Source organism: Euprymna scolopes, chromosome 19 (assembly GCF_053919585.1).
Source record: "Euprymna scolopes isolate OS-2025 chromosome 19, ASM5391958v1, whole genome shotgun sequence".
Taxonomy (NCBI): Eukaryota; Metazoa; Mollusca; class Cephalopoda; order Sepiida; family Sepiolidae; genus Euprymna; species Euprymna scolopes.
In genome coordinates, this window is record NC_136500.1 from 37,393,446 (window position 1) to 37,418,541 (window position 25,096).

Genomic DNA, 25,096 nt, shown 5'->3' on the forward strand with positions numbered 1-25,096 from the left:
ACAACTCATCAGTGCCGCTAGACTAGCATCTCTCCCAAGCCAAGGATTGAACCTAGAACTGTCGTGTTGACAGTCAGCAGTTCTCCCACTCGACCATGGAATCGACGCTCGTAAATAACTCGTCGGAATGTCTATTTAAATAGACACTCGCCACCACTTTTATAGTGCTCAAATCGCCTGTACGTAAACAAACAAACAACGAGCTTCGCATTTTCAGCCGATTAAGTAGCGGTTGAGATTATTTACGACAGTTTTCTACCCAAAGAGGGGGGCTTAAAATATATTTGTAGTCATCGACATACAGTCCTGTTTCGTTGTATCACAGGGAATATATATATATATATATATAAATATATAAATAAAGAGAAAAGAAATTAAAACTGTAAGTTAAAATTTACAATTAAATTTATTGTTCGACAGAATACTCCCAAAAAACAATTTTCAAAGTCCTTATTCCTTGGAGTTTCAAAGAATGCCATTCTTCTTCTCAGAGGACAGAAAGAAATTAGCAAATTATAATTGTAACATAGCTAGTATTTGCTGGTTAAGGCATTAAATCAAACTGCAATTTATGACTACCATAAATTGCAAAAATGTACATGTTCTTGAAAAAAACGTGTGAAAAAGTGTAGGAAATATGGAAAAGAACAAAAACAAACTGAGAAATAACATTCCAACATGCATAAAGATTCTTTCAATAGTAATCCGAAAAGCGAAAGAGAATTCTTTAAAAAGATCCAATGGTCAGAATTCAGTCGAGTAAAATAATCCGGTTGGAAAAAGAATTCAATGCAGCTCAAATTCATAGAAATTGTTCTTGCAGTTAGTGTAGTAGTTCAAAGATAGCAAGGTTGATCTTCAGAAAATCGCATGATCGCAAAATAAGGACTTTGAAAATTGTTTTTTGGAGTATTCTGTCAAACAATAAATTTAATTGTAAATTTTAACTTACAGTTTTTCTTTTCTCTTATAACAAGCTGTACTCCATATTGTATTTATATTGAGCATTTTTTACTTGGCGGGGATTAATATATCAATATATAAATACTGGTATTTATATCAAATTGAAGTTTACCCTTGCTTGTATCAAGTAAACACTTCATTCCCTTTACCTTCATTAATAGATCCATATTCCTGTCTGTTTGTTCACAATGACATCACAGCATATATAATATATACATGTTATGACGTCATGCATGACATATCAGAGAGAAATGATAATATATACATATTATGATGTTATGCATGGTATCATCATGTCATAGTATATATAATATATATGTTATGATGTTATAACTACACATGACTTCCTAGCAGATGACGTCATGCATGGTGGGGGTAAAAATAAAAGTGGATTCCCTGAACATAGGCAATCTGCTAGTATATATATGACAATTTAGGAATTATTTGATGATTCCGTTCTCATGAAACCGTCATCATGTCAATTTAATCCTGTTTACATTAATATTCACGTATGTTCTATCCTTGATTTTGAGCACACTAACCTTGTAAATAAGGTAACTTATATTAACTGAATTGCAACTCAAAAAATTGGATTACACAAAGCTCAACTTTGCTGTGCTTCCATTTGTATTTAAATGAACAAGAAATGCTTCAAAACAAAAATGTTGATTATTTGCAAATAATTTTAATTCTACGTTTTTGAAGGTCGATTCAATAATTATGTGAATTAATTAGTAAGTCTATTGATTATGATCTGGATTACCGGATGACTTCCAAAAATTAATTTATTTGCAACACACTCTCTTCAACAGGCAACTGATGACTGTTGTTGTCTGATGTGTACTATGTCACCGAGATATATTTTGGTTGTAGATGTTATTCAGTGTTTTTTTGCTTCTTTTAGACTAGTTACCCCAACAAAGCTTGAGTCTCTAGTCACAACAAATTTAAGTTAATTCTAAAGAAATATGACTCCTCACTATTTCAAACAACTTATTGCATAAAACAATTTTATATTCAAGAAAAAAAAACAAGAAACAACAAAAAATGATAACTGAAATAGCAAGTAGTTGACTCGTGATATCTCATGGATTTTTAATATGACTAATATAAACAAATCTACGAGAACACGGAAATAATCTGTTTGTATTATGGCATAAGGGAGATAACTGTGTGGATAAAAAAATGGGTTCTCCTTCGTTATAATAATGAAATTAAAAAATTGAAATATTGATATTCACGTAAAATCAATGGTATCTACTTAATTGTCATGTCACAGTAATTAACATATCTAAATATTATGAAAAACGGTAATTTAGAAAATTAATTATTAATGAAAATTGTTTTCAAAGAGGATTAGCAAAAATTGATTTTTGCAAAAAAGAAACCGGAGAGTTCAAATCGTAACAAAAGGGAGGCAAATATTTTCTGAAAACTGAGAAACTAGCCATTTTAATAAAACTTAATTTTTGCTAATTTTCTTTGAAAGCTGTTTTCAATAATAATTAATTTTTTACCTTATTGTTTTTCATAATCGTTGGATATGTTCATTATTGTGACATGAAATTAAGGAGATATTGGTTTTGCTTTAAATTCAATATTTCGATTTTAGAATTGCACTATTATCAAAGAAGCAAAAAAAAAAAGAAAAAAAAAAGGGCAAATAAAAACGATTCTTTTTATTTTTCCATTTTGTAAAAATGATGTATTTTTCCATTTTGTAAAAAATATTGTATTATGTGCCTTGTGACATAATGCAAACAGTTATTTTCCTTTACATCTTCTTTATATGATACTTAAAAGCTCCAACCTGATGAGATATTTTTTCACTATTTTGCATGTCTGATTAAAATTGCTATAAATTATTGTTAAATAAAAAGATAAATATAATGATTTTATTCAAGTTGTTTTGAAATGATGCCAAGCAGATATATTTTTATTCTCCTAAAGTTTTTTTAAATATATAGCAGTTAATGATTTTGAATTGAAAATATATTATGATTTAAAGAAAAGCGTCCAGAAAAGCTTTAAAATACTTGTAATTTATTTTAACTGAAAATTTTTGTTAAGGAAAATGGCTAAAATGCTGAACCGAAAAAAGAAAGAAGAGAAATTGTTTGATCTACAGAGAAGACATGAAGAAAAAGGCAAACGCTCATTCAAGCAATCACGTAATTTGCCCATAAAAAAAGAACGGCTTGATTTTGTTGATCCCATTGAAAATATTGCGTAAGTAATGTATTGTATTATTATTTATTCTTCTCTTTTTCTAATTAATTTTTATAAGTAGTTGTAATTAAAATGTTCATTTCACTAGCAGATTCTAAAATGGTCAGATTTATTTCCATCTTTCAGAGGAATAAAACAACGGAAACATTTGTTCATTTCTTATGAGAATTGTGCTTGCTTCTTTTTTTATGTAATAATTAAAAACATTTGACATGTATCTTGACTGTCAAAAATTATCTTATTCACACACACATATATATATGATAAAAAAACTTTAACAAAACAAAACTTATCAAGATAAGAAAATAATCAACATCTTTGTTTTGAAGCATTTCTTATTCATTTAAATACAAATGGAAGCACAGCAAAGTTGAGCTTTGTGTAATCCAATTTTTTGAGTTGCAATTCAGTTAATATAAGTTACCTTATATATATATATATATATATATATATAATCAAAACAAAACTTATCAAGATAAGAAAATCTTGATACTATTAAGAGGAGCAAACAATAATATTAAATGAAAGATAAGGAATAGTATTTTTTTTTTTTACATGGAGGTCACCACTTATCAAGGCCTTGATAAGGGTTATTGCATGTACAGTAATCAATGGGATAGTATCATAGTAATCATTAGTATTGGAGATTTGATAAAGTGTCTTACTTAAGAGAGCGGTTCGTCAGGAATTTGTTTATGTTGGACTTGAAGATATCCAAATTGTAGTCAGGTAGGAAACAGGCAAACGCAAGAGAGTTCCACAGGCGTGCACTTCTAAGAAAGAAGCTTTGTTTATGGAATCTACGTTTTGATTGCACCTGACTACAACTTGGATGTCTTCAAGTCCAACATAAACAAGTTCCTGATGAACAGCCCCCTTAAGTAAGACACTTTATCAGATCTCCATTACTAGCGATTACTACGATACAATCTCATTGATTACTGTACATGCAATAACCCTTATCCCCGAGTGGCCTCCGGGCCTTGGTAAGTGGTGAATTCCTTGTAAAAAAAAAAAAAAAAAAAAAAAGAAAAAAAAAATTTTATAAAAAAAGGCATCAAATTGTTAGAAAAGGATTGCAATAAGTGTATCATCCTAGGATGAGACTGTGTTGATGAATAAACGTGAATGTTGTCTAGAAGTTCTTGTATTAGTTGGGCCTGGAACTTATTGAGTGATGTGTTATGTAATTACAAATTATAATCCACAAAATGTCTTTGTGAAGTGAATGTATCAAAATCATATTAAAAAAACAAACAAACTTAGAATATTGAATTTTGAAATTCACAGTATGATTTTTACATAGATAAATAAGTAATTATTTATATTATAATATAAAAATAGACCTTCTTTTTATTATTGAAAAAAAAATACAACTAGAACATATATTTTTTTCAATGATAATGTAAGAAAGTCCCCTCTCCCAAATTCTAGTTGTATACTATTTTTTTTAATGCTTTTATGTTGTTTCAATGAATGTTTTTCGAAAAGACATCTTTTCTTATAATAGTGCTGCTTTTGTGAAAGATGTGACCATACCTGATGATACTAAGGTGTTGCCTTCTACACGACTTATTAAAACCTGGCGAATAAAGAACACAGGCAAGTCTGCCTGGACTAACAAGACAGTTGTAAGTAATAATTATCATTATTTTTCAAATGTTACAAACAATTTTTTTAACCTAATATTTAACTAGTTTGATGAAGTAAATAACACATACAAATGTATTATGTGTTACTTTTAGGCCACACACAGCTTGTTAATCTTGTTAATCTTATCTTTCTTTTTTCTGGTGCTACACTACAGGATAAAACTGAAAATTGAAAGAATACATCCTACTACATAGAAATCATTATGATAGTAAATTTTCTTTAAAAAAATCTGTGTATTTACTTGCCTCCCCACAAGTACTGGGTGTTATACAAGGTCAAGCTAATTGTCAGGTGTGGCTAGAATAAAACACTCATCAGGTAAACTTATCTCTAAAAGTTGCCTCATTCATTCTTAAAGAATGTCCCTCTAGTCATCCTCATATTTGGGTGAATGTCTGTTTTACAAGCTTGCATGTGTTGAATTCAAAATTATTCTGTGTGAGTATACTAGTTGTGTATCACCATCATAACCATGATGATTGGAATTGATGAAGCACAGAAGCTATGAAAAATTTTAGATTTTAAAAGCAAATTAAAAAAAAACAAATCAAAAAGTACAGGTTAACCACTCTTTACCTTGCTGGCAATCACCTAGAGCTAATATATTGATAAAAATACTGATCCCTTATCACCTTACTGCGCTGGCATCATGAAGAGCACCCAACCTATATAAATTTTGCGGCAATTAATGAAATGTCTTCCAAAGTCCTCTAGAATTGAGATTATAACTTTTTCTTATATGTGCTAACATTTGCTAAATGATTTTTATATATGAATTGTAAAGTTATCTTTTAAGATGCAATTAATTTAAAAGACATTATTTTAACAGTTTTATAATTTCTTTAATTCAATAGACATTAATTATAAACTGCTTTAACATTTATGAAATTGTTTTTCTTTATTTTAATGAGATATGCACATTTTGTATATTTGTTTTGTTTTCTCTTTAGATGTGTTTGAAGTCTGGTAATATTCAGGCAATTGCAGATGAAGTGAGCGTTCCATTGCTATTGCCAGGCGAAGAAGGAAATGTTAGCGTTCATTTGTTGGCTCCCTCAAAACCAGGTACAACATTTTTTTTTTTTTAATTTTTTTTTTTACATGGGGGATCACCACTTATCAAGGCCTTGAAGCCACTCGGAGATAAGGGTTATTGCGTGTACAATAATCAATGGGATAATATCGTAGTAATAGTTGGTATTGGAGATTTGATAAAGTGTCTTACTTAAGGGGGCGATTAATTTGTTTATGTTGGACATGAAGACATCCAAGTTGTAGTCAGGTGGGAAACAGGTAGATGGAAGAGAATTCCACAGGCGTGCACTTCTCAGAAAGAAACTTCTTCCCTTTTTAATTATTAACTATTTTTTCACATTTATTTACACCAGCCACACTTACCTGGCATTGCTCAGGATGCAGTAAAGCCATTTTAATTTTTAATTTGTACTTGTGTGCACATTTTTTAAACTTATACAGGGAAATAGATAAAATTTTACTTGTAAGAAAGAAAATTTATATTATATCCTTAAATATAAAAGAAGTTATCCCCCTTATTTTTTTTATTTTTAGGTGCTTATTTAAAAATGTTTCATATTGTCAGACATTTGGAATGGACTAAGTAATTGCATAAATTATAGTAAGGTACATTATTATATTGTCAGTAACATGGTGCAATAGTAACAAATTAAAATTGGCTTGTCCGAAACAAAATTTGAAGCGCTTTTTTATAATAGTTTTTATGCAACTATTAAGAGAAATGTTTTTGTTTTCATGTCATAGTTTTTTTTTTTTACTACATTACAAAAAATGAAAATGCAACGATAGTTGTAGAGGAATTATTTTTTCGTCTCATAATTTAGGATGCTATTATTAATCATATCCCGGACCATTCATTCTTTGGGTTTTAAGCTTAAAGATTAATGTTTTTTATAGAACCTCATCATAATAATCACTTTTTAATAAAAATGTAGTTAAAAAAAAAAAAAGAAAAAGTTGCTGCAACTTTATTTTTCAAATGTTTTCATCTAATGAAAATATCGTTGGTTTTAACGTCGTAAATTGTGATATGAAAACAGAAACGATTCTCTTAATAGTCGCATAAAGACTACGTTTTTTATTATTAATGTTATCAACTTTGTTACATAAAAAAAACGCTGCAATTTTCTTTTTTTTATGTTTTGACTTAATAAAAATATCGTTGGTTTTAGCATCCTAAATTATGAGATGAAAAAATAATTCCTCTACAATTATCGTTGCATTTTCATTTTTTGTAATGTAGTAAAAAAAAAAACTATGACATGGAAACAAAAAAATTTCTCTTAATAGTTGCGTAAAAACTACATTTTGTGTTATTAATGTTATCAACTTTGTTAGATTAAAAAAAAAAATTGTTGCAGCTTTTTTTTTTTATTTAATAAGAATATTGTTAGTAGTAGCGTCCTAAATTATGAGATGAAAAAATGAACAAATTTCTTAGTAAAATGGAGTTGTCTCCCTCTGCACAATGACCTTGTATAAAAAAGCGCCAAAGTTGATTAGTCGACTTAAATGCTATTTAAGTTTGATTTTAGAATAGTTGTTGCTTATTTAATTTCTTGATAGCTTATTTATTTTAAGATCCAGTTTTGACACTTAACTGGATATTCAAACAGATATTTTACTTTAACCAATTCGTGTGATAAACAATTTTTCATGTTTGTTTTTATGGCACTTGTACAGTTTAATCAAGACATTAAAAAATGAAAATATCGAAAAAACGTTATATTGTACGTATCCGTTTTGAACTGAAGATCTCCGAAAAAATATTTCACTTAATTTGATCGAGTAGTTTTTTTTTTTATAGCAGAAAATCACGTTTTTATGAGAGCGCGTTAAAGGCAGCATCTTGGAATTTTTCTTAATTTTTGCTTGGAGTTTAGAAGCGCCACGGGAGATAACTCCATGTAAAGCGCCAACACTCCATCCCTATCTTTAATACTAGCTTTTCTTCCTAAAAATCGAACCTTTTGCTCGGTATCATAACTAATTGTTTTTTTGCTGTAAAAAAAAACTACTTGATGAAATTAAGTGAAATTTTTTTTTTGGAGAACTTCATTCCATAATGGATACATACAATTTAAACTTTTTATGATATTTTCATTTTTTCATGTCTTGATTAAACTGTACAAGTACCGTTTTTGCTCCAGATTTTAACTTGATGTTGATTGAACATTTTCTAAAACTTCATTTGATAATTATTAAATTAAAAGAAAACAATACGAGAATTTAGTGTTGATAATTTTAACATATTTTTCCCTTTGAGATATTCTAGCTATAGAAATGAATAAAGATATTAAGGGTTTATAAGGTTAGATGAAATTTTCTGTCAGTTGGTGTAAGTGGGCTCTTTTAATGAGTTTCATCTTTTTATTATTTCTGATCTGTGTTACTAACTGACATTTTGGGATAAAAAGCAACCTGAAAATTAGGATGAAAAAAAATTTTTTTTTTGTAATGAAAATCACTCCAGACAAAGCATTAAGCCACTTGATATAAGAAGCTAAAAAGAAAACACTACAAAAACTAGCTAATGGTAAGTGTTGAATGGATAAATTCCAACTCGGGGAAAAGAAAAGCAATTATTTTCCCTTTGTCAGAAACATCACTCATGGAATGTGAGAACTAAAAGACAAAATTAGGGAAGTAAAATTTATGAAGCTACTAAATGTAAACTTAATGTTCACTGATAATTTAAAATATTATTTATATAAAATTAAATAATATATATTAAATGATCAATGATAATATATATCTTGGCAACACAGTCGATCAAGGAATAGTTTATCAGACAAGTGTATACAGTATAATGATGTATGGAAGTGAACTCTGGCCAGTGAGGATTGAGGATGTGAGCTGCATAGACTTATAATGGTTATATGAAATTCTTAACAGACAAAAACCCAAACAAATGTCAGGTAAAATATGTCATTGATTAAGAAGATTGAGGAAAAAAGAGTTGTTTCCCTTTATATAAAAATAAAATATCTTTTATTCAATTATAGCAGAATTTTGAATGTTGGAATGAATTTCATAAAATATTTGCTTAATAAACATATTAGTTTTTATTATTTGAATCATTCAGATTACTTTTCTCATTTTGGGTGTTATTTTTACAATGTTTCGTCTGATGTAACCTCTGACATTCTTCAAGTGAATCTTTTTGAATTGCGGAATCTTTATATTGAACTCGAGAACCTATATGCATTTTTAAACTGATCCTTTTATCTAATTTATGGGAGGAGATTGTTCTCATTCTGTTAATCATGATAGAAAAACCGTGGAGAGTAAGACTTCTCAAAAATCAGTGACACCAACCTCCTAGGTAATCAATATTGACTTTAAATGACAGACTATTTCTTTTGAAATTCCTGTTGAGTAATGATTAATGTTTTATTTCATTTTTCTTTTTCTTTGAAGATTATTTGATTTTTGGTAGATTTTTTTTAAATCATGGAGTTTCCATCTTAAATGAATTCAGTTTGTTAATGAGAAAAACATACCAAATCACAAATTTATCTTTGAAAAAAATATATTGTGACAGTAGTCTAATACTATATTCTACCCAATAAAATTTATCTTAAATTTAGACTTTTTCCTTTCACACCTAACAGAAAATAAGTTTATAATTATATTTTCAAATTTGTTGTATAATTTTTCTTTGGATTTCAAACCAAAAATTTTGCCTTTTGTCACTTTGAAGTATTTATTATTTCATTGAATTCTTTTTTTTAAATAGTTTTATTAAGTGTATTTACAGAATTAATTTGTTTTATATGATGCAAATACATATCAATTGCTAAAACCAATTTTGAATAGGAAATGCAAATTTTGAAAATGAAAATTTTCATTTTGTTTCAGGAAAATACCAAAGCAACTGGATGTTGTATTATGGTTCACAGTCCTTTGGCCCTTGTGTTTGGTGCAGTATTGTTGTGGGAAATGATGAGCAAGGAGAATCAAATGCTTCTGCCAAGAGCAAAGAACCTCACTCAAAGGAGGTAAAGTTACATAAAACACAAACATATTTTGTAACATTAGCTTTGGGAGTGGGAGATTTTTTTTTACAGAGAGAATCATCACTTATCAATGCCTGAAGTTAATGAGTATACAGTGGTCATTGGGATAATAGTGTAGTAATTGTTAGTCGAGAAAATTAAGTATAATAACTTGATTACTAAAGACGATTACTCAACAAGAACTTGTTTACATTGGACCTGTTTTTCCCGTGATGTAATCATTTACTCACAGAAAGTAATTTAATAAATCAATACTTCTCAAAATCATGTCTTGTCTTCTCAAACGTCATTGGCATTGTGTGTGTGTGTGTGTGATGCTATCCTGCCGGACTAGAGGCAATTTTTTTTACTGCAATAGTATTTTTTGTATCATCCCTTTTTAGATACAAAATCGACTCTTCCAATAAGTATACAATACTTTGACTGTAATTCACTCAGGAAGTCAGGTAGCAGAGGCTACACTGGTGACATTGTATTGTCTTATTTATTATGCCCCTTTGAACATCATAAACTAGACGATATGTTTGTTTTATTTATTACTAGCGGGGGTACCTGGCATTGCCTGGGTGTTTGTAGGTGTAGGTGGGTGGGTGTGTGGTTAGATCCAAATCCTATGTTAAACTTCTTTTAAAAAATCGGAAAAACAAAAAAAATACAGCAAACATGATGTAAAAAGAATAAAAAGCAAAATAAAAAAAGCTTGTTTAAAAAATCGGAAAAAAAAAAAAAGTTTTGGTAGGTAGGTAGGATCAAACCTGGAATGTTGAGGCAAAAACCTTGATAACTTACCGCTCGCCCACGAAATGAAAGTAAGTAAAAACAATTTCATTTTAACGTTTATAAATGCACAAGTGGCAGGTGCACAGCAAATTTAATTAGGTCAAAGGAAATTAAATTCCGCACTTAATTTTAACTGTGGAGTAGTTCTTTTGGGTTTGTTTTTTACCCAACTTTGTCTGGTTTTGTTTCCCCAACATGTTGAGGAAAACCAGTTCCCCTTTATTAGGGGAGTGTCCAAATGAAAGCAATTGTCTGTTATGACGGTTTTCACCAACATTGACCAAACGTTCATTGCTTTTTGGATGCTCCCAACCCGTAGGCCAAGGACTGCTCCTTAGTTTCACATCAGTTTCGCTTTTATATGAAAAAGCCCAAGCAACACGTGAGAAGACGAAATAGCAATAATTTTGTAAAAGTCAACATAAATAAATCTAGCCACGATGTGCGTTCGCAATTTGTACATATTATGATCCACATGGTATATAAGAAGTTCTAAGTGATAGTAACCACTCCGAGAACCCTGGCGAAAACAGCCTTTCTTGGACATACAAAAACTCGTGCGTCTGTTTTGCGTTTTATATATATATATATATATATATATATATATATATATATATATATATATATATATATATATATATATATATACTAGCGGGGGTACCCGGCGTTGCCCGGGTGTTTGGAGGTGTGTGTTAGTGGGGGGGGGGGGTAGATTAAAACAACCCTGTTAAAAAAAAAAAAACGTTGGCCGGTTGTGTGGAGGTGTAAAAGAAAAAAAATAGTTTTAGTAGAAAGGTAGGCTTGAACCCCGAATCTTTGATGCGGAGGTGGAAAGGAAAAGGGAAAAAAAACCCCTGCAACCTAACCATCTTGACCACAGGAACAGATGAATTGATAAGTGTGTTAAGTTGACGTTTATAAACCGAAATTAGTAGGTGCCACAATGTCAAGTTGCGGAAGCCAGTTTCTGTTTTCCCCACTACGCGGCGATAAAAAAATATCTTGAAAATAGCTTGTAAAAGTCGGGTAAATTAAAGCGAAGTAAAAAAAAAACACAAAAAAAAACAACATAAGGCAAACGAACGATGTTAAATGTAAAAATTGAAAAAACAAAAAAGAAAACAGAAAAACGAACATTAAAACTAAAAACCAAAAAAAAAAAAAAACATGTGAAAAAATGGCTTGAATAAGTCTGTTTCGATATTAAAATTTAAAAAATCAGTGGGTACCCAGATGTTTTTGGGTGTGTGTTTGTATAGTCGGGGGTGGGGTAGGGATGTTAATTAAAACCTAAGAATAAGCAAAGTAAAAAAAAAAACAGAAAAACGAAAGTTACGTGAAAAATGCCTTAAATAACACTGGTTCAATATTTAAATTTAAAAAATCGAAAAAAAAAAAGATATCTCACACCACGATTCGAACCCAAAACGTTTAGATAATGAACCAACGCGCTAACCAACTGAGCTAACACGACGTACATGAAATTTAGCCAGTTCTTCAACTATTTAAACTAAATCAGGTCATGACGTCATCTGATGCATGCGTAGAACCAGTCGTCGTCACGAGAGGACGGTTTTTGTTGCTGAAGGCCAGAAGAATAGTTGGCCGAAACGTTGTGAAACAACAACCAATAAAGATGTGAATAATAGTCCGCAAAAAAATAAATTTATATAAATGATACTCATCTTAATAATGAATTCCAATTAAAAAAAATAATATATATTATTATATTAATTATGAATATTTTATTTTCTGTCTTAAATTAGTCTATAAATTTTTACCTTAGAATTTTGTATGTGTGCAGCAAAGTTTTTTTTTATATACTAAGCCACAGGAGGGATCAACTGTGATTGGTAGTATTGTGGCAGTTTTTGTGCTCATATGTGCATTACAACCATTATATATATGGTTTGAAAGCTACACAGATGAACACTAAACATAGTCTAATTTGAAAACAAAGAAAAACAATAACCCACCTTTTCCCTCCTTTTCCTTCTCCCATTCCTCCTTTCCCTTTCTATCTCCACCACTTCCTGACTGGTTTCCTATCTAAAAATGTACCAAATATTAATACTATAACCCTTTTCCCTCTTAAATAACCTGAAAAGTGTTGATATGCCGTAAAACAAAACAACCAAACCAAACTCTACAAATAAATATTTGAAAATATAAAGAACTTGAAGCATAAAAATTTCTTCCAAAATAACTGGATTAAATTAAATAACCTGAATGGGTTGATATGCCGTAAAAAAAAAACAACTAAACCAAACTAATTTGAAAACGTGATTTACAGGTTCAAAATGGATCATAATCTTGTCGAAAAAAGCAAAAATATTAGTTGTGCAAAAAGTGAAGATACAGTTGAGTATGGTTCAAGTAATTTTGCTCAGATACCAAGAATCTTAATAAATAGGCAAGCCATAAATCATGCATTTTTTTCATTTAAAATTTTTTTTTTATTACATTTTCACCCCAAACAAGGCACATTGCCACTTTGTTGTAGGGGCCTACTATCAGGGACATAGGCATCAGGGGTACTGTGTAGGGAGTTGGGCAGCAAGCTGTCGGTTCATGTTACACTTGAACTTCTGCATGTCAGTACAGTTGGGGAAACAAGGACCTGGAAGGGAATTCCAAAGTCTAGCTGTCCTGGGGAAGAAACTACTGGAGTAGAAGGCTCTCTTACATTTAGGGATCTTTACTTTGTAGGGGTGGGATTTAGCTGCTTGTCGAGTTTGTCGAGGGTATTTATGTCAAGGGGGCACGTGCTTGCAGTTCGTCAGAGCAGTCACCATTAAAGTACTTGTAGAACAGGCAGAGGGATGCAACGTTTTGTCAATGGGACAGAGGCTGAAGTTTAGATGACAGTTCAGGACCTATCAGATTGGCGGCTCTCTTTTGAACCTTATCTAGGAGCGAGAAACTAGTGGCAGATGCACCAGCCCAAATATGACAACAATACTCCATACATGGGCGAATGGTGGCCTTTTAGAGGTATAGGATACTTTCGGGCGTTAGCATTCTTCTAGCATGGTAGAGAGAACCCACCTTCTTCACAGCGGTCCTGGCGATACTCTATATGTAATTGTTCCAACTCATGTTTCCTGTGAGCGTTAGGCCGAGGAGTTTAAAAGATGTACTTTCAGATAAAGAGTCATTGGTCATTGCTATTGGTGGTAGAGAAGGTTTCTTGTAATTATTGAAGGAAACGAGTTTAGTCTTGGCAGCATTGAATGTGACCATCCATTTATGTGTCCATTCCACTACAGATCGGAGGTCATCCTCTAGTGTTTCTGCCATTTCTTTAGATATGTGTTCATTTGTTTTCCTGTTGTGTCTGTTATAGAGCGTGGTGTCGTCAGCATATATACCCATCTCACAAACAATTTTGTCAGGGAGGTCATTTATGAATATTAGGAATAACAGAGGTCCAAGGATAGACCCCTGAGGCACTCCCGCATTTATATCATATTCTTCTAGAGATTATGCATCCAGCGTGCATCTTTATTTCGATGGATCCAAATCAAAATTCGAATTGTGGCAAGTTAAATTTCTAGGATATCTACGAATCTAAAAGCTACACAAAGTACTTCAAACACAACCTGTCCAACAAAATCTGTCATAATTTCTGAAAGTAATTGTAATATCCTCACACACACAATATATATATATATATATATATATATATATATATATATATGTTTGTCATTTTGAAGACATGACCTTCATTACTTTGATAAGAGTTGTATTTATTCTTCAATAAACTATAGAATCTATATATTATTACACTTGTCGCTTTGACCATTATGATCGTATTCGCAAACATACTTTTTTTTTTTACATAGGAGTCACCACTTATCAAGACCTTGAGGCCACTCGATGATAAGGGTTATTGAGTGTATAGTACTCAATGGGATAATATAGTAGTAATTGTTAGTAATGGAAATTTGGTAAATTGAATTACTTAAGGGGGGGGCGGTAAGAATTTGTTTATGTTGGATTTGAAGACAACCAAGTTATAGTCAGCTGGGAAGCAGGCAAACGGGAGAGAGTTCCATAGGCGTACAGTTCTAAGAAAGAAGCATTGTTTATGTAATCTACGTTTTGATTTAGGCACAGTTAAAGAGTGGAGAAAATTATTGACAGTGGTTTCAGCTAGACGGGTGTTTTTCATGAAAGATTGGCGAGGGGGGACCAGAGATTGGAGCTCAGATGAGCACCTGCCATGGAAATAATAATAAAACAAATACAGGCTTGCAACGTCCCTTCTGTGGGAAAGAGGTTGCAGGGAAGAGAAAAGGGCATCCCCCACTAAGCTACTCTGTCAAGGTAATATAAGCTGCTTCTAGCAGCTCCTACCCAGATGTGGCAGCAGTAATCCATCCTTGGATGTACTTGGCTTTTATATAGATAGAGAATTGCATCAGCAATGAGATATCTACTGGGGCGGTAGAATGATTCCACCGTTTTTCCAGAGCCATTGGCAACAGCTTTGATGTACGTGTTCCATTTCAAATCAGGAGTAAAGGTCAAACCCAGAAGCTTGTTAAAACATGAAGCTTCTCTAAGACGAGAGCCATCCATTTCAATTGATGCCAGATGGGGATCAGAGTGTTGATGATGTAAAGATAGGAGCTTGGTTTTAGAGCATTAAAAGTAACCAGCCACCTCTTCCCTCCTTGTACCAGGCGCTCAAGATCAGAGGAGAGAGAATCAGAGAGAACTTGGTCATTTATGGCCTTTGATGTGTTGTCATAAATGTCAACGAATGATCTAAGTATGTGTTTTGGGAGATCATTGATGTAGATCAGGAAGAGAGTTGGGCCCAGGATGGATCCACGAGGGACTCCAGCATTAATACTGTGAACTTCTAATTTCTGCCCATCAACCACTACTCTTATGAGCCTATTAGAGAAAAATGATTTAATAATTGAGAAGATATTTCCAACTATACCGTAGCTGGAAATCTTGTGAAGTAGGCCTTTATGCCATACCCTATCGAAGGCCTTTGATATGTCAAGAGCGATTGCCTTAGGAAAGAAGTCTTTGTCAAGAGATTCACTAATCCTATGAGATATAACCATTAGTACATCTGCTGTAGATCTAGCAGAATGGAAAGCATATTGCATGTCACTAGGAAGGTTATTTCTGTTGAGGTGGTTGACTACTTCTCTATTTAATATGGATTCCAGCAACTTACTCATGACGCACATTCCAAATCGCACCAACTGTTATTATACTAGATTCTCTTATGAAAATGGAATATTCAGAAATGCCCAATAAACAATTGTTTCAAATGGATAAGTTATCGCCAGCCAATGTCAAGTCTGTGCAGATCTCAATCCTAAGAAGTTATTTATTGCCAATCAGTGTCTAATGAGTTATTTATCGCCAGCCAGTGTATGGCAGGTGGAGGTTGCAATACTAATAAGTTATTCATCGCCAGCCAATGTCTGGTGGGTTCAGATCACAATACTCATAAGTTATTCATTGCCAGTCAGTATATTATGGGTGCAGATCACAATACTAATGAGTTATTTATCACCAGCTAGTGTCTGGTGGGTGCAGAACACAATATTAATGTTATTTATCACCAGCCAGTGTCTGGTGGGTACAGATGACAATACTAATAAGTTATTTTATCAGCAGCTAGTATATGGTGGGTCTCGATCACAATACTAATAGGTTATTTATCGCGAGCCAGTTTCTGGTGAGTACAGATCATAATATTCATAATAATTTTATCGTCAACCAGTGTCTGGTGGGTACAGGTCAGAATACTCATAAGTTATTTATTAACCTGGAATTATATATATATATATATATATATATATATATATATATATATATATATATATATATATATATATATATATACTCTTATTTCACTTATAATTTCAGGTCTCAACAAGTGTGTTGGTATCTTCTGTTGACCATCATCAGTTAGGGACAGAATCTCCCTCAGTTACTAAAATGGATGATAAGGTGTTGAGTAATGCTGTGGCTGGAGCAATGGCCAAACTGAGCCTGAAACCAACTAACAATCATTTGCAACAAGATTTGCTCTCCTTTGAGATGTTGAACATGCACGATAGATCCATTGCCAGAGCTTCCCATACAGCTACACCGAACAATACTCCACTTGGTAAGTATTCATCAGACTTTATTTTAAACAGAAATATTATATGCTAATCGAAGTACATGTTTATGCTGGATGAGAGATTATAACTTTAAGATTAAAATTCAATTATTTTCATTTATTTATATTGCTTCATTAAACTAAACTACTACCAAATTAAAAAAAAAAAACATTATCAAAAATATATTTCCTTTAGCCTCCCTTATCTCCATTTGCCTGCTCTTATCTACCACTGATCTCGTATCTCCTTTCCCATCTACCACTGATCTACTTAATTTTCCTTCTTTCTCATCTTATCTTCCTTCACCTCTCTCATTTCCCTCTATTTTCTCTTCTCCCTCATTTCTCTCTCATCTCCCTCTATCATCCCCTCTCTCGTTTCTCTTTCTCTCTTCCTTTTCCTCTCTTTTGTCCCTCCTCTTCTCTTTCTTCCTTCTCTCTCTCTCCTTTCCCTTCCCATCTCCCTTTCTATCCTTCTCCTTTCCTATCTCCTTCTCTCTATCACACCTCCCTCTCTCTTTCCCATCTCCCTCTCCCTTTATCATCTCCATTCTCTTTCTATGATATTAGTTACACTTGCATGAATAAAAACTTTAGTAAAATTAAAACTACTATCAGTTATTACGTAAAATTAATTCTCAACTCATGTTGCATTACCTCCCCTCCAAGGGAATGTCTGATGTTTTATATGTCAGCATTAAATAAAATATGCTAATAAATGCAAACCAATAAACCATACATGTTTTCAATGCTCAACCACAGCGGTTCATTCAAGATTGTCTCTTGTTATCTCATCATGGCTACCTCTCCACAGGGGTGCATTCTTGCTCTGGAATCAAAAGTCAAAGTAACAACACAAAGAAAATAATTAGATCCCGAATATGAAATAGAACCATTTTACTAGTCTTTTGATAATAACTACTTTTTTCATCCTAAAAAAGAACTTTTGTTCATTATGTAATATTAATAACTATCTCAAGCCAAAATTTTATTTTCATTTCATTTAAAATTTTAAATTAATAATTTTCATTGCAGCTTTATTTGCAACGTGGTTATTTATTGCATCATTGTTATTGATGTTTGTTTTCTCCTTGTAGATGTGAGTCCTCCTAAATCACCAACTCCTGATATGGACCAACCTACCGTTTCCAGTAGTAATAGCAGCAGTGTGGAACTTCTGCCAGAAGATATGGATACTGAAAGCAACCACTTTGCCAGTGAACTAGCCCACCATATTGGAGGTATGGCTTTGAAACCTGGTAAGTTAGCTGAATAGATTCTTTTCAAAAAGCTTATTTATATTTAGCTGAATCTGGCTGACAAATTTTTTCTTGTTTTACATCTGGATTAAGATAATATAATAATTGTATCTATGAATTTTTTTAAGCACAGGGAGAATCAGGTGCTACTGTGATTTCAAGAATTAATAGATGGACTAAGTTTAGGAAACTTCTGCCATTACTCACCATCAGAGCATGACCACTGTTGACCAAGAAAAGAATCTAGCAAGCATGCATATGCATGATAATGCATGAAAGTGAAACGTGGCCTGTGTTGTGTGGAAAGAAATTATGAGAATGATACAATGGATGTGCAATGTGAGTCTTAGATGCAGGCTTAAATCTGATAACCTCATAGGAAAATTAAATCTGGACAGTATAAAGAGATATGTGCAGTAGAAATCTTTTTCAGAGGTGCCTATAAACATTACAATAAGTGTCTTTTTTTCATCAAACCCCTTTTCATTCCAAAGATGTAGTAATAAATAATGATATTTACGTCTAGAACCAAAAGTTGGTTTAAACCTGCTAAAATTCGTGCTAGAGACTTCTACCAAGTTATGTCTGATGGGGTGAGAATGAGCTACCCCCATTGCTTAAACTAAAGGTTCCATTCAAAATTTCATGCAGCGTCCTAAGTTTGACAGAAAAGTTCTTGTGTTCAACAAAATATACCCGTAGAAGATCGGAGATTACATCAACTGAAATGGTGTGCAAATAACACACCAAATTAGAATGAGAACCAGCACACAAGTACACGTATTTGGTGACTTCAATGTCTACCACAGTAATTGGCTTGGATTCTCTACTTACACAGACACAGCTAATAGCATAACACAACTTCTCTATATCTCATTCTCTATCACAGACGGTTATGTTTCCGACACATTTCCCAGATCAGCAAAATCAACATGCCTCACTTCCAGATCACGCTGTGATAATGGTAGAAATCACCCTAAATGAGCCATTATTCAAAATGACAAAGTATTATAAGAAAGCTGCGTGGAAGTCATCAGGGATCTCCTCAGAGATGCCCATGGGGAAATATCTTTTCTCTTCCTGCTGAACAGTGCACAAATGAGACCACTGAATGGTTCAAAACGATAATTAAATCACATGTTCCCACATGGAAATTCTATAGCACATTCCACTTTCTCCAATGGTTTACTTCTACTTGTGCAACTGTCATTGCTCAAAGTCAGCATGTATACCAGATTTAATCGACATAAGTCCAGTACAAACAGACAAAAGTTTATAGAAACTAGAAGTAATTGTAAGAAAGAAATAGCGACAGCTAAGAGAGAATATACTGAAACCATCAGAAAATGCATCGAAGCACAGAAATTAGGAACCTGTGATTTCCGGAAAATCTACAACAGCGTAGTAAATAATGGGCAATCAACAATTCCCTCACTATCCAACAATCAAGATGTTGTTTGCACAGCAACCAAGAAGGCTGACATGCTTGCTAGTCAGTTTGCCTCAAACTCCACATTGGACCCAGCAAACCACTCCCTTCCTGACTTTCCTTTGTGGACAAACACCACACTAAATGATCTGAAAATTACCTCTTCTTAAGTACATGATATAAAAAACAGACACCTCAAAAGCATGTGGACCCGATCTCATCCCGGCTGTGCTATTAAAAAAATGCTCCACTGAGGTTACTCTAGTCCTCTCCAAACTTTACAACAAATGCCTTAACGAATCTTGTTTTCCTGACTGCTGGAAAACTGCTTCTGTGATACCAGTCTACAAGAATTCTGGTGAAAGAACTGACCCATTAAATTATCACCCCATTAGCCTCCTCCTGCTTTTTGCCTAAATATTTGAGTCCATAATTAACCAAGCTCTAGTCCATCACCTTACAGCTGCTAAACTTCTGACCGACCCACAATATGGATTTAGGTCAGCCCGTTTTACTGCAGATATCCTAACTGTAATCTCTGAACATATATACCATACACTGGACAAATCAGGGAAAAGTAGAGCAGTAGCCCTAGATATTAGTAAAAGTAGAGCAGTAGCCCTAGATATTAGTAAAAGTAGAGCAGTAGCCTTAGATACTACTAAGGCTTTTGACAGGGTATGGCACAATGGTCTTCTCAAGAAAATCAGATCATGTGGTATCACTGGTTGAATACTTAACTTCATTAAATCCTTCTTAAATAAGAGAAGAATTCAGGTTGTCCTCGACAGTCGTACATCTAAACAATATGACATAAATGCGGGTGTATCTCAGGGGTCTATTATTTATTATTCCTAATATTCATAAATGACCTCCCTGATAAAATTGTCTCTGAAATGGGTATATTTGCTGATGACACCACGCTTTATAACAAGGCATGAGAGGAAAACAAATGAACACCTAAGGAAATGGTAGAAACACTAGAGGATGACCTCCAATGTGTAGTGGATGAATGGGGACAAAAATGGATGGTCACATTCAATGCTGCCAAGTCTAACCTTGTTTCCTTCAATAATTACAAGAAACCTTTTCAACCACTAATAGCTATGGCTAAAGGTACATTACCTGAAAGTACTTCTTTCAAACTTTCACAGGGAACATGAGTTGGAACAGATACATTGAGAGCATTGCCAGGGCTGCTGCAAGGAAAGTGTGCTCTCTACCGTGCTAGAAAGTTACTTATTCCTGAAAGTATCCTGTACCTCTACAAGGCCACCATTTGCCCATGTATGGAGTATTGTTGTCACATTTGGGCTGGTGCATCTGCTACTAGTCTCTTGCTCTTGGACAGGGTTCAAAAGAGTTGCCAACCTGATAGGTCCTGAACTGTCATCTAAGCTTCAGTCTCTGTCCTACCGACAAAATGTTGTATCCCTGTGCCTGTTCTACAAGTATTTTAATACTGGATACTCCGATGAACTGCAAGCCCTTGTACCCCCCCCCCTTGACGTAAATATCCTTGACAAACCTGGCAAGCAGCATAATCCCACCCCTACACAGTAGAGATCCCTAGATGTAAGAAAGCTTTCTACTCTAATAGTTTCTTCCCCAGAACTGTTAGACTTTGGAACTCCCTTTTAGGTGCTTTCTCAACTGTACTGACATGCAGAAGTTCAAGTGTAATGTGAACAGACATCTTGCTGCTCAACTCCTTACATAGTATCCCTGCAGCTTTTATCCCTGATAGTAGTCCCCTACATCAAAGTGGCATTGGGCCTTGTTTTGGGTAAAAATGTAATAATAAAAAAAACATAGTAGTCTGAAGAATTCAAATAATATGTTACAGATATGTTTTCTTTTTCTTTGTTCTTTTTTTGTTGTAGAAAAAAAAATTATAGAAAGACCTAATTTAATTTGTTTTCTTCTTCTTAGTTCTCGAAACAGATGCTGATGTTGAATCTTTGGCTACATTAAGTGATGATGACTCGAGCAGCCAGTATGACAGCGACTTCTATATTGTCCCTCTGCCAGACTGTTTTGATCCTAGCAAGCCACTCCTTCCTAGCATGTCTGAAGGCTCCAGTCAACAGGCACCGCAGCTGGATGGTAGCATCGAGGCACAATTGGATGATAACCACAATACAATTGTAGTAGCAAGCAATAACTTGCCTCCTTCTCAAGGTTAGTTTCACTCCCTCCCTTTTTTTCTACTATAAAGATAGAATAGTTTGGACATTCTGTACTATAGACAACAAAACTAAAAAAGTGGTTAAAAAAACAAATATTTAACAAATAAATGTTACCAAAGTCAAGATACATTACTTTTCTACCTAGATGGATAAGTTTTAATATTTTAACTTATTTTAAAGTGTTTATTTAGTTTGAAAAAAAAAACAAGTAGTGTTGAGTGTTATATTAGAACAAGAAAAAATGGTTGACACTAGATGGTCACATCTTTATAGTCTCGATAATTGCTCAAAAATAGAAAATTAAACAAAACACTGGTAGAAAGAAACGCATCCAATAAATATTACTGTAACATTTATTGGATAGAATATATTATATAACCTTTATTGGGTAACATTTGTTATATATTTATTTAGTTTTGTTGTCTATTGTACAAAATGCCCAATTCTACAAATGTGAACTTTTGTTTGTTTGTTTTTTGATTGATCTATTGTTTCTTTTTGTATTTTATTTCTGAATTTGCAGCATGTGCAGCTTCTGTTGATGAGCTTATGACTTGCGCCAACGTGAATGCTCCTCCACCTTTGCACCCGACACTCGCCATGGCTGATGAGTCTGGCAAAGAAGTAGAGGCTGCTTCATCCCCCAGCTCAAGCCAAACTCGCCCTCCACATCTCCTGCTCAACCCGTCCAACATGGCCGCAGATGCTGCAGCTGCTGGCGAGTGTGTTGACACCAACCCTAACAATGTCTTGCTACAACGCAGACAGCAGCAGCAGCATCATCATCATCACCATCAACAGCAACAGGAGGTTGAAGCAGCAGGTGCACCAGCTGAATCTGGACACTTTGCCATGGCCCATCAGCCAACCATGTCGAATATGGATATCAATGCTGCCACTGGACAGATTAAGGAGGTTGACGTTTTACCCTCAAGGTAAACATTATCTTTATTTTGCATCCACTGCTTCTTTTGTTGCTTTCTAGTTACAGTTTTTTGCAAGCATTACTTATGTATTTTTATTGAAAAACAATAACATTAGATAACCAATACTGCTACTTGGCCATTATAATTGAATATAAAAAACATTTCAAATAAAAACAAGATTATGTAATTATGTATAATGTCAGCATTAGTAATAATTCCAAAACTAATCCAATAGAAGACCTGTTAGAACTATTTTTTACAAAACAAAATATTGCTATTATCATATATTTTTGATCCACTATTTTCTAATTTGAAAAAGTTGAATGAAAGCAAGGGAAATAAGCCAGTTTGTCCTATGGAATTGGCCACAATAGAAGGAATCAATAAAACTGCATTATTCGATAAATATTTTTTTTTTCTTGTAATTATTTTTTTATTTGATCATTTTTCGTAATTATGGTAATTTTTATGAATTATGACATGACATGACACATAATTATGTAATAGAGTTTTTACTTGTTTTAAAATGTACCCTTCTCCACCTCCTCCTATTTTTCTTAGATTTTTCCACTAAGAAAGATACACTCCAAGAAATCTTTCTATCTATAAAGTAAACTGCCATTCGGGTTTATATAATACACTGCGTTTCAACATATGGAAATTTTTTTAAAATGAATTCAACAACTCTTGAGTCAAGCCAACCCAGATTCTAGGCATATATTCAGATATTATCACAATCGGTACATCCAGTTTTAATAAAACTTGACCTGATAGTTTTTTTTAAATATTAACATTTATTGAAAATCAACTATTATGCAAGATTATAAATATTGGACATGCATTCAAATGAAAAGTAAAAAAAATGATTTAACCTCCAAAAATATCTTTTATATATATACTAGCAGTTCAGCCTTGCTTTGCTCAGGCCTTATGTACCGTTCATAACTTGCCTCTACATGTGAATACACTTTATATAAGATTTTAAATGTTTAGACCAAAATTCGTTTGAGTAATTTTATAGAGACCACAGAGGTCAATTTTTAAAACTTTGACCCCAATTTTAACCCCTTAACATTTATTATTTTGGTGTCAAATCAAAATACAAAGTTTTACCCATGTCCAAGTTACATACATCTAAAATTTTAAGTCTTTAGACCCAAAAATTGGATGAGGAATTTGGTAGAATCTGTAAAGGTCAACTTTGACTTTTTGTCAGCCAAATTTTTGCCTCAAAACTGATTAAAAATGTTTGCCGCATGTCTGAATATCCGTTCTGTATAAATTTAAAATGTTTTGACCCAAAATTGGCTGAGCAGTTTGCTAGACACTACAAAGGTCAAATTTTTTTAACTTTGACCCCTTGGCAACTCAAATTTTAAACTCAAACCGATTAAAAAGCTTGCCCTATCTCTGAAGACTCTTTATGTAAAATTTCAAATGTTTAGACCAGAAATTGGCTGAGTAATTTTGATCTCAATTTTGACCCCTTGACATTTATTTTTTTGGGCTCAAATCAAATTAAAAGTTTGATCCATGTCCAAGTAAACCTACATTTAAAATTTCAAGTGTTTAGACCCAAAATTGGCGGAGGAGTTTGGTAGAGTTTTCAGAGGTCAACTCGTTGAACTTTGACCCCTTGCCAGCCAAATTTCTGTCCGAAAACTGATTAAGAAGATTTTCCCAAATCTCAATATTCCTTATGTCAAATCTCGAATGTCTAGACTGAAAATTGACCGAGTTATTTGGTAGGGAAAAAAAAACAAAAAAAAACACACACACATTTTCACTTTTATAGATATACAGGTAAAGAAAAAGAGACTGTGTTGATGTAACAAAACTTACATAAGAACATCTGTTTTTTCAATGATTTATGGCAAACATTATTCTCTATTGTAAAACAAATAAAAATGGTAGTTTTTACATCCAGTCACATCTACTTTGCCTGCCATTTATAACTCAATGAAGAAATTTAATAGGACAAATTGTTGGAGATTTACAATTCTTTCTTTCCTTCCTTTCTTTCTTGACTTTCTTTCATGACTTTTACGGACTCTAATCTTAAAGAGAAACGAAAGAAAGAAAGCTGCTTGTTCTGGTTTTGATCCACACTCAACTGTTATGTTCAAGTAATTAATAGTGTCAGCTTTTCATAATTGTTGATAAAATGCAATTTGTTAGAGTGCTACATTTAGAGAAAGAGTTTGTGAGTTCAAACCTCACCTGGACCATAATTACTTTTACTCTGTTTTTATACCAAAATGAACTTAATCATTTAAAATTAAAATTAACAGATTGTTTAGTCCTTATTTAATTTTTTTTCCTAATCTACAAAAATTAAGACCTCATCAAAATACTGGGTAGCTTTGCTTGTACATTATAAAATGGATAAACATGTACAACATTTTTTTTTATCTTCATATACTTCCCCCTTTCTTTTAATTACTCTCACCATCCTCTGGTGCATTGAGATTTATT

General features: G+C 32.9%; 1 protein-coding gene across 4 annotated transcripts in view; it reads left to right on the top strand.

Annotated features, from left to right (window-relative positions):
• LOC145303533 (next to BRCA1 gene 1 protein-like) overlaps positions 1 to 25,096 on the top strand; it is a 165,087-nt gene that overhangs the window by 63,272 nt on the left and 76,719 nt on the right. For 2 of the 4 annotated variants that reach the window (XM_080144992.1, XM_080144990.1), the window contains exons 10-17: positions 3,034 to 3,192; positions 4,703 to 4,823; positions 5,796 to 5,910; positions 9,742 to 9,881; positions 16,581 to 16,824; positions 17,916 to 18,077; positions 21,439 to 21,687; positions 22,219 to 22,630. In XM_080144992.1, coding sequence (XP_080001118.1) covers positions 3,034 to 3,192; positions 4,703 to 4,823; positions 5,796 to 5,910; positions 9,742 to 9,881; positions 16,581 to 16,824; positions 17,916 to 18,077; positions 21,439 to 21,687; positions 22,219 to 22,630 — 1,602 coding nt within the window. The remainder of the gene's footprint in view (positions 1 to 3,033; positions 3,193 to 4,702; positions 4,824 to 5,795; positions 5,911 to 9,741; positions 9,882 to 16,580; positions 16,825 to 17,915; positions 18,078 to 21,438; positions 21,688 to 22,218; positions 22,631 to 25,096) is intronic. The other 2 variants (XM_080144991.1, XM_080144994.1) reach the window with 1 other exon arrangement.